Source organism: Poromitra crassiceps (assembly GCF_964638095.1).
Source record: "Poromitra crassiceps genome assembly, chromosome: 16".
NCBI lineage: Eukaryota > Metazoa > Chordata > Actinopteri > Beryciformes > Melamphaidae > Poromitra > Poromitra crassiceps.
In genome coordinates this window covers 2,462,040-2,473,276 of record NC_139645.1, presented here as the reverse complement: position 1 = coordinate 2,473,276, position 11,237 = coordinate 2,462,040, and the positions used below count along the sequence as shown (strand labels likewise).

Here is an 11,237-nt window from a genome sequence, read left to right as displayed (position 1 = left end):
ACTGGAATCGGATTTTCACAATCTTGACAGAAATACCCTGTTTCCGTCCGTGTACATTCTTGTGCCGAGCGGCTCCGCCGCACGCGGTGCAGAGGTGAAACCAGTCTGTCCCTGAGACTTCAAACTATCTCTGAATAATCCCCCCCCCCCCCCCTCCCCCCACCCCCCCATCCCCCGAGCGTCCGCACGACATTCAACTTTTCAGCTATCGAGTTCATAAAGGGAGCTTCCGCGCCATTTTCCCTGTAAATATGGATGAGTAGAAATAACGAGCGTACTGGCAGAATAAGGGCAGAGAGAATAGGACACCGCATCGCTGTCTGTCTCACACTCGCTCAGACACTCACAACAACAATCACAGCAGCCACGTAGAGAGGTTCTACGCTATGGCTCCGAGCTAACGGTGCACACACACATTCAACAGCAGTGTCTTGGCCGGGTCCATCACAGAGAGAGGTTCTAACCATGTTCTGGTTTTGCAGTTTGCACGTGCATGCGTGTGTGTGTGTGAGTGTGTCTGTAGGCATTTCTGTATGTGTCTAGAAGAACATCTATGCATGTGTGTCTATGTGTGTGTGTGTGTGTGTGTGTGTGTGTGTGTGTGTGTGTGTGTGTGTGTTCGATCCCCGCCGTGTGTTAGGTGAGGGCGTACTCGAACGTCCCTTTCTCCAGCCCCTCCACGCCGTCGGCCCAGTTGGACGAGGGCATGCTGCTGTAGGGGTCCAGCAGGATGCGGAAGCAGCGGACGATGAGCAGCCCCAGGAAGAGCAGCAGCATCCCCACGAAGGCGAACGCAGCCTTCTGCTCCAGGGTCAGGGAGGAGTGCGCCAGCATGTCGTTCCCGCTCATGGCGGCGAGGGAGTGGTCGTAGTGGACGCTACACATGATGACGACGACGCCTCATCTCTCCTCTGATATGCTGCTCAGGCAGCGCTTATCAGCCTGCATTCTACCTGGTGAAGAGATGATATAATGGGCCTGAGATTAGTGCTGTGTTCTTTCCTGCAGAAATCACCACCGTTCAATCGTCCAATTTAAAATGGCCTGCATTTATATTAGCGCTTTTATCCAAAGCGCTTTACAGTCAGTAGGTACATTCACCCATTCACACACCGATGGCGGCAGGTTACCACGCAGGGTGCTGGCACACCCAACGGGAGCAAGTTGGGGTTGAGTATCTTGCCCAAGGACACTTCGACACGCAGACTGGAGGAGGCCGGGAATCGAACCACCGACCTCTTTTATCCAAAGGGTAAAACATCCGCCTAATTTCAATATTCAGCAAAAATGCTTGTACAGTGCGTATTCTGGAGGAGGTAAGGGTGCCCATAAGTGTCAATATTAGGAATCCCAAATTAATGTGAAATGAGCTGACCATGAAACAGGTATCTATAAATAGCTCTTAAATGTGGTATCAAACAGATGTCCAGAAACTTCGATCTCTCTCTCTCTCTCTCTCTCTCTCCCTCTCTCTCTCTCTCCCTCTCTCTCTCTTTCTCTCTCTCTTTCTCTCTCTCTCTCTCCCTCTCTCTCTCTTTCTCTCTCTCTTTCTCTCTCTCTCTCTCCCTGTTTCTCTCTCTCCCTGTTTCTCTCTCTCTCTCTTTCTCTCTCTCTCTCTCTCTCTCTCTCTCTCTCTCTCCCTCTCTCTCTCTCTTGCGTCCCCTCTGGGAATTCCCACAGAAACTGACGAAAAAGCAGACATGAACAGTGGAGTGAGAGAGGCTCTACATAGAACGAGCTCAGTCACACCTCAGAAGAACACCGGTGCAGCAACAGCTCCCACATGGCTATACGTTCCTGTAGATGATGGACTCAGCATCGCGCTGTGCTGCAGAGCCCCACTGTTTAAGCATGATGAGTCCAAACAGCACAACATCTAAAGGAGCCATGACATGAAGAAGAAACCGCTCTGGTCTCTACCTGTTGCTGTGAGCTGATGCATGGCAGGCAGACACACTGTGATTCCATGAGACAGGCAGACACACTGTGATTCCATGAGACAGGCAGACACACTGTGATTCCATGAGACAGGCAGACACACTGTGATTCCATGAGACAGGCAGACACACTGTGATTCCATGAGGCAGGCAGACACACTGTGATTCCATGAGACAGGCAGACACACTGTGATTCCATGAGACAGGCAGACACACTGTGATTCCATGAGACAGGCAGACACACTGTGATTCCATGAGACAGGCAGACACACTGTGATTCCATGAGACAGGCAGACACACTGTGATTCCATGAGACAGGCAGACACACTGTGATTCCATGAGACAGGCAGACACACTGTGATTCCATGAGGCAGGCAGACACACTGTGATTCCATGAGACAGGCAGACACACTGTGATTCCATGAGACAGGCAGACACACTGTGATTCCATGAGACAGGCAGACACACTGTGATTCCATGAGACAGGCAGACACTGTGATTCCATGAGACAGGCAGACACACTGTGATTCCATGAGACAGGCAGACACTGTGATTCCATGAGACAGGCAGACGGTGGCGATGGAGGAGACATCATGACAGAGATGTCATCATGTCTCCTGAGGTCTCTCTCCCACAGCTTTCATGTGAGCAGGAGAAGAAGCAGCAGGTGGCTCCAGTCAGGGGAGGGGAGGGGCTACAGGGGAGAGGGAGGGGCTACAGGGGAGGGGAGGGGCTACAGGGGAGAGGGAGGGTATATATATAGGGACAGCGGGTGGAAAATAAGAGAATGGGGAAAGACAGAGAACGGAGAAGGAAGTAGAGAGACACTGCACAAGCATGTGTGTGTGTGTGTGTGTGTGTGTGTGTGTGTGTGTGTGTATGTATGTATGTATGTACGTACATGTATGTGTGTATATATGTACGTACGTATGTGTGTGTGTGTATGTATGTATGTATGTATGCATACATACATATATATATACACACATAAAGTACATACATACATACATATATATATATACACACATAAAGTACATACATTTATGTATGTATGCATACATACATACATACATACATACATACATACATATATATATACACACATAAAGTACATACATTTATGTATGTATGCATACATACATACATACATACATACATACATATATATACATACATACACATGTATATATGTATGTATATATATGTATGCATGCATGTATGTATGTATGTACATGTATGTATGTATGCATGCATGTATGTATGTACTTTATGTGTGTGTGTGTATATATATATATGTATGCATGTATGTATGTACTTTATGTGTGTGTATACATTATATATATGTATGTATGTACAGTATGTATATATATGTATGCATGCATGCATGCATGTATGTATGTATGTGTATGTATGTATGTACTTTGTGTGTGTGTGTGTGTGTGTGTGTGTGTGTGTGTGTGTGTGTGTGTGTGTGTGTGTGCGCGCGTGAGAGAGAGAGAGAGAGAGTGAGGAGAGGGAGAGAGGTCAGCTGAAAGAGAGAGACACTGCATTGAGAGCTTCTGTGGTGTGGTGTGGTGGTGGTGGTGGTGGTGGAAGACAGAAAGGAGAAGCAGGCATCTCACCGTCATTCTGGTTGCATCCTCGCAGACCTGTTGCTGCCGTCTCCCCTCAGCAACTCCTCTTCATCTGAGCCCACAGACACATATCCACCCGTCCGTCCAGCGTCGTCATATTGGACACGCCAGGCGGCGAACCTCTCATCCAAGCAAAAAAAACAACAAATCCAAACTACAGAGACACAGAGGGAAACAGAGAGCAGGAGTAGCAGCAGCAGCACAGATAGAGGTGGCAGGCTGTGTGATCAGGTCTCTTCTCAGAGACTCAGCTCCTCTCCTCCTCCTGCCCTCTCTCTCTCTCTCTCTCTCTCTCTCTCTCACTCGCTGCCTCCCACTCATTATCATTCAGTTTCTCTATCTCTCCCTCCTCCAGCATCACGCACGCTCGCTCCTGCTGCATGGCAACCACTTGTTAGTTCAGCTGCTCTGCTGGTCTCTGTCATTCACAGCATCTCAACTCGGCAAAACGCCTGGACCAACGCAGCCTCCTCTTCCCCTTCTCCTCTTCCTCCTCCTCCTCCTCCTCCTCCTCCTCCTCTGTTTTAGCCAGCTTTTCTCCAAATCACTCCCTTAAAGTGTGACAGGAATATACCATGGCTTATAGCCAGCAGGAGGAAACGTTGCCTCAGTCTCGCCCCTGATCCTGACCAGTGAATGCTGCCGCAAAGGTAGTTCTGCTACAGCAAAGAAGCAATCTCCTCCACGCTCGCTTTGATGGTGTGTTTTTAATTGGTGCAGCTTTGCTCTCCGGTCATATTGAATTAGCCCCCCTCTGCTGCGAGTACAAGTCTCCCCTGGACGGGATGAGAGAGCAGAGACTGACACTTTAAAGAGACCCCAGTGAATGAAACACGACACAGTAGATTATATACAAACAGCAGGTCAACTGATAGCAGCGTGCAGCAGTGTATAGCCTCTGGCCATCTGTTAGGTCAGTTACGCAGTGCAAATTCATATGAGAAATGTCGTTTTTTTTGTCACATTGCTGCAGCGACTCGGATCTTAGGATGTGCTTGGGCGATCATTCCATGATGAGATAGATGATGGCCATTCTTGGCACTCAGACAGCGAGTGAAGCACTCTTTATTATGACAGCAATAACTCATGGTTTAGGAAGTCAATTAAGCTTTGTTTTTCCTTTTCTTTTTTGGCTACATAACTAATATGAGATAAGTAATAATAAAACAAGGCCAGGTCGAAACCTGGCATAGGGCCGGTGTCTTCCACAAAATAAAATAGTCCGTCCCACCTCCACCACCCTGCGTTTTAAAGGCGACTCAAACGTTAACTCCACCACCCTCCGTTTTAAAGCCGACTCAAACGTTAACTTTATCACAGGAATGCGGGTTTAACGATGTTTGGCGTTCTACATTAATTAAATGAAGACATTACCGTTTGGCAGCTTGCTTTGTATGATAGATACGTATTGGCCAAGTATATAAACATTTAAGAGCGAAGACTTTCAGGAAGTGACACAGAGCTCTCTCTCTCTCTCTCTCTCTCTCTCTGTGTCAAAGGCCGGGCTCGCCCCCGCTCGTGCACGAGCCGAGGGAAATCTCCTCTTTCTCGCCGAGAAGAGCCTGGTGACGCGAGAAAAGTAGTGTGGAGCAGCGTCCTCCGTGTCCGTGCAGTACTACGTTCTATTATACAGTCCATGAGTACTACACAAATGAAAAGCTCAGCTGATGTAGATGCAGCCAATTGTGCTCAGGAACTTTTTGCCATTTTTCGCCATAAATGTTCGTAAAGTGGCACTTATTGAAACCTACTACCCTGCTTGTAGGCATCAAAAGTCATCAGAAATTAATTGAGTGATGGAATAAAACTTTAAATTGTGAAAAACTTTCCGGAGCTTATGGCGTCTTCTCTGCTGCGTTCTGCCTCTGCTTATGCCGAAATGCATGCTGGGAGTGTGGAAAGACAGAATGGGTGCGCAAATCTGGGCGACAGAGTCGAATGTAGGGGCCCTGCTGTGCATGCACACCGGCCCCAAAAAAACAGGAGGTGATTGATAACGTGCCTCACATTTACTCTCAAAGTTCAGGCAGGTTTAGATGGAGTCAGTTAGGACTCCGTTTCGCAAAGTGTTTGAGTTTAAATTGGAGGTAGCTCCTATTCTCGAGCACAGAAAAACACATTTTAGTTCAACGACGATCCTGGCAAAATAGATTAGGAGATGACAATCGTAATTGCGATCAATTCAATCAAACAGACAAGATTAAAATGTGAGACTATGGGGCTCACAGTACAATAAAGTCTGTGGTCATCAGTGATGTATCCACTTAGTGTGAATAGTGGTGCATAAATGTGTATCCATATAGACTAGGGGTGTCACGATATTTCGTCGCACGATATATCGCGATATCAAAACGTCACGATATGCGTATCGTCAGAAAGAAATTATATCGTAAAAAAAAAAAAAAAAATTTTTTTGCTCCAGAATAATAATAGAACAAATTTAGCAGAATCAACACGCATGAGTGAGGGGGCAGACTACTACTGGCATGGCAAAACAGCTCAAGGGGTACATAAGATTACATAAGTTTAGGGACCATTGAGCATGAGTTATTTAAGAAATAGATTGTATACTTTATTTTTCTTTCACCATGCAACAAACATTTAGTTTGTGACAGTGTGACACATTCTATTGCAAGAGAAGCATTATCTTCCATGTTGTTTTCTAGTTATTATAATAACAATTTCCAAAAACAGCATTTGTTTTGTATTTTGTGTATTTCAAATGAAAGACTATTTTTCCAGTATTTTCCCAGGGCTCCCTTGAAAAGAGGTTTTGATTTCAACAGGACTCACATGGCTAAATAAATGATAAATAAATACATAAAAATGATTTACTTTTGTTAAAAAAAATATTGTTAAAATATCGTATCGTTATCGTGAACCCAATATCGTGTATCGTATCGTATCGTGAAATTAGTGTACCGTGACACCCCTAGTCTTTTCTAATCCATATTTTTCTTTATGAAGATGATTTTTTGGGTGGTATTTTGCCTTTATTGGATAGGACAGTAGATAGGCAGGAAGGGTGGGGAGAGAGAGGGGACGACACTTGGCAAAGGACCATGGGTCAGATCTGACCCCGGGTCAGACCATGCTGCAAAGGCCTGAGCCTTTCAGTGATATGCGCTCTACCAGGTGAACCACCGGAAAACACCCCCATTTCTTAATCAATATTTATGAAAAATGAACACAATTTGATTGACGTAAATTACAGCAATAACTTCTGTCTTTACTGCCTCCGTGATATTTGTCGCCACTCAGAACAAGCTTTTGTGCAGCCGTTACTATGCTGATGTGCTTGGCTCCGGCACTGGAACGGCAAAGAAGCTCTGAACCGGTTACATAAATGACATTATAATACTGTCCACAGGACATGAGGGTAAAAGATTACCAGACTTTATGTCAGTCAGACAACCGGTCAGAAGTACTGATAATAGATATAGATAGAAGTACTGATACTGAGAACTGTAAAACATTATGACTATATTAACTGACTGTAATACAGTATTCCCTTTAATGATAATGGGCTTAACACCACACCGTGTTTTATGGTGCGATAATAAAATCTGTAGGAGCAAGTACAGAGAAGGATACTGAAAAACCAAGGATTTTAAATACTTACGATTCCACCTATTAGGATCTCATCCCCCCCATTAGACTGACTACAGCAATAGCTAATCCCCCTGGGGTCCACAAGTTAATTAAATTGACAGGATTCTTTCCCAAGTTCAATTTCCCACTGTTAAAAGACAAGCAGAGCACATTTCAGTCCCATTGAGAGGATGTTATGATCTATAATAAACAGTGTAATTAACAATAAGCTCTGATGGTGCTGAGGTGGCGGTGGAGGGGACAGAGTGGCTTGTGAACAGGCACATAGCATCGTACATGTGAGTCATTCTAGTAACGGTAACTGTGGAAAAGGCTTCAAAAGACCCTGAGATCAGGCCTGCCCACGAACCAGAGACGCGCCCGCGACCCAACGATGATGTCAGAGTTCTGTGACCCTGTGAGGTCATCGGTGATGCTGTTCTTGCTTCCATCTATCTGCCTGATATTTCAATAAAGCCTGAAAGACATCTCTGTGGTTCTGATCGATCCCCCGTAGAGAGCTCTTACCTAGGATCCAGCGAAACTCAACAACAACTTCCTTACAGTAACAGTAACAGTAACAACAAAACCTCTGTTCTTGCATCTCTAATTGAGATGAGAGTTAATTAGAGTTGATTTAAGTTATGTTAAGTTTAAGTATATTAAAGGGACAGCTCACCCTAAAATCCAAAATACATATTTTTCCTCTCACCTGTATATTGCTATTTATCCATCTATATCATTTTGGGATAGGTGCCTGAGTTTTGGAGATATCGGCCGCAGAGTTTCTGCCTTCTCTCCAATACAATGGAACTGGATGGCACTCGGCTTGTGGTGCGCAAAGTGCCAAAGAAATACATTTGATAAAGTCAACAGCAATGTCTCTTTCCAGAAATCATGACCCGGTTACTCAAGATAATCCACAGACTTTGTTATGAGCAATTTCATGTAGGAACTATTTTCTTTTGCAGTCTCATGTAGGAACTAGCTAGCAGCTAGCGGGTGTAGTTCGGTCAAAAGAAAATAGTTCCTCCATGAAACTGCTCATAACAAGGTCTGTGGATTATCTTGAGTAACTGGGTCATGATTTCTGGAAAGAGACATTGCTGTTGAGTTTTTCCATTGTATTTTTCTTTGGCACTTTGAGCAGCACAAGCCGAGTGCCATCCAGTTCCATTGTATTGGAGAGAAGGTAGAAACTCTGTGGCCGATATCTCCAAAACTCAGGCAACTAACACAAAACGATATAGATGGATAAATAGCACTACAGGTGAGAGGAAAAATATGTATTTTGGATTTTAGGGTGAGCTGTTCCTTTAGGTTTTATCTTTGTTTAATCTGCCAATGGATGTCCCAGACGCCAATTGAAGATTGCTGCATCTGTATCATCCACTTTTTAGGTGAAAATGATGATAAGTTATTATAGGTTGACTACAAAGCAGACCAGTAAAAAGTCTTGTTACGCCTCTGTCAGTCTGAGCTACAGCAGGATCTGTCAGTCTGAGCTACAGCAGGATCTGTCAGTCTGAGCTACAGGAGGATGGCAACGTCCTCGTTAAGCTTTTGCCAAGACGCCCCAGATGTTAATGATAAATTGGATAACATTTGAGCCTGGACTCTTTCCAAGGGAGCCATTACAGAGAAGTCTGTTGTAATAACTATTGACTCGCAGGAGGAATCAGGTCAGAGGCCTAGCCTGCAGTTTCTACCCCACACTGATCTGTGCTGAGACATCATTATTACACTTTGATCTGTGCAAATGCAGCGGGATTCCATAATTGTTCCCTTCATTTCTACCTGCATCTGCTAAATGCACTATATGATGATGATGATGATCCAAAATGACAACGATGCAGAACATTTGCATTCATTCTTCTTTAGTGAAGTCATTATAATTTTTCAGTAATCTTGGTATCCAACACTATGTAAGGGATAATGTATTGTGAGCCGGTGATTACTGGCGAAATAATGACCGACAGGTGAATGATTGAGCCCGACGCGCAGCGGAGCGCTTAATCATTCACCTGAAGGTCATTATTTCCAGTAATCACCGGCTCACTATACATTATCCCGCTTAGAACACGGCCTACAACTAAATTATTTCAGTAATCTGACAAAAATAATTATTCAAATAGATTTTTTAATAGCGTTTTCAACGACAAAGCGGTTTCATTCGTAATTGGCACACAAGACACCACAGCTGCAACTGGTTGGCCTAATTAGTAGTGTCTTGCTGACAAAATGCTCTTATCAACTGATTAATCCAGGTGTGGCAGAGCAGCGGTCGGTTGTCGAGAAATAATGACCGGTGAATCTTGTTGATTGACCAATCAGAATCGAGTATTCAAGAGAGCCGTGTTCTAAGTAAGGGATAATGTATACTGAGCCGGTGATTACTGTGGAAATAATGACCGACAGGTGAATGATTTAGCCCGACGCGCAGCGGAGGGCTTAATATTCACCTGAAGGTCATTATTTCCAGTAATCACCGGCTCAGTATACATTATCCCGCTTAGAACACGGCCTACAACTAAATCATTCAATAATCTGACAAAAATAATTATTCAAATAGATTTTTTAATAGCGTTTTCAACACAAAGCGGTTTCATTCGTAATTGGCACACAAGACACCACAGCTGCAACTGGTTGGCCTAATTAGTAGCATCTGCGGACAAAATGCTCTTACCAACTGATTAATCCAGGTGTGGCAGAGCAGCGGTCGGTTGTCGAGAAATAATGACCGGTGAATATTGTTGATTGACCAATCAGAATCGAGTATTCGAGAGAGCCGTGTTCTAAATATATATATAATTCTCTTCTTTTCTTTTCTTTTCCTGTCAACCATTTTATGTGAAGCACTTTGAATTGCCTCTGTGTATGAAATGTGCTATACAAATAAACTTGACTTGACTTGACTTGACTATGGATTGTGCAGCATTCCTATAGGCAGGATGTATACTACCGTAATAAAACAATTGACTTTCAAAATCAATTATCAGTTTACTGACTTGGCGTTTGATTTACGGTATAGACTAGTAATACGAGGTTAATTCTGCTGCTATATATTGTGGGTCAATCTGATGGTTAGGAATCAAGTGTGTTTGCAATCCACCCCTCCATCACATCCGACTCAGCACTGAGGCCACTTTGTGAAAGAGATCAAAATTAATGACACACATGCAGATTGCACATATGTTGCACTAATAATGCTGCACGAATTCTAGTATATTGCACTAATTGTTGCATTCTAGTATGCTTATGGCTAACATTTCTCCTCAATTTCAATCACTGCAGAGACCAACCAACCATAAATTCAAAAATGTTAATTGCATTTCTTTATAGGACTCATTTTTAGATAATATAGCAAACATGTGGGTCAGAGAAGCGCCCTGGTAGATAATACTTTAATTACTGACACACAGATAAAGCCACTGTCTGCTGCATGTGTCTGCTGTAGTGTGAACTGGTTGTGAATGGGATTAGCAAGATAGAAACATGGCTTGACAGTGATGACTGTGCATTTTCCCTCACAATATATAGAAATATGTCATATGATTTTTTTTTTCAAAAGGCTATAATAGACTAGAGGGGGAAGTCACACAGGGGAAGCACTCTGACTCTCCTCTCTAAAAAAACAAACATTCATGTGCCCTTTAAAAGGCCCTTCAGCGACTGCCCCGGTGGAGCTGCTTGCTTCCCATGATAGCAGACTACAAAAACTATATTGTTTTTCCTGGCTGCTCCAAGATGTAATGTGTGTAGGTGTCTAAATGTCAGTGCAGCACTCCTGTACCAGTCTTGGCCTCAGGACAAAAAAATAAAAAATAAAATAAAAAATCATGGTCTTGGCCTCATACTTCAATTCTTTTAGGAGATGGACAAAGGTCTTTGTAGGAGTATATACACACCATGCTAGTACTCGATATCAGTGTTTCCCAACCAGGGGTACATGTACCCCTAGTGGTACTTGAGCAGCTTGTAGCGGGTACTCGGAAAGATTGAGGAATTTATTCCCGGCAGGGGTCAACTTACACTACTCTGTGAAGTTCACACATGTCAAACCGCTCAATATAGA

At 43.9% G+C, this 11,237-nt stretch overlaps 1 protein-coding gene across 1 annotated transcript; it reads right to left on the bottom strand.

Annotated features, from left to right (window-relative positions):
• Window positions 1-636: 636 nt before the first annotated feature.
• On the bottom strand, window positions 637-885 carry ctxn2 (cortexin 2; the record flags this gene model as incomplete). Its single annotated transcript, XM_083652678.1, has 1 exon — window positions 637-885. The coding sequence occupies one exon, from the start codon at window positions 883-885 to the stop codon at window positions 637-639; it is 249 nt and encodes an 82-aa protein (XP_083508804.1).
• Window positions 886-11,237: the final 10,352 nt, after the last annotated feature.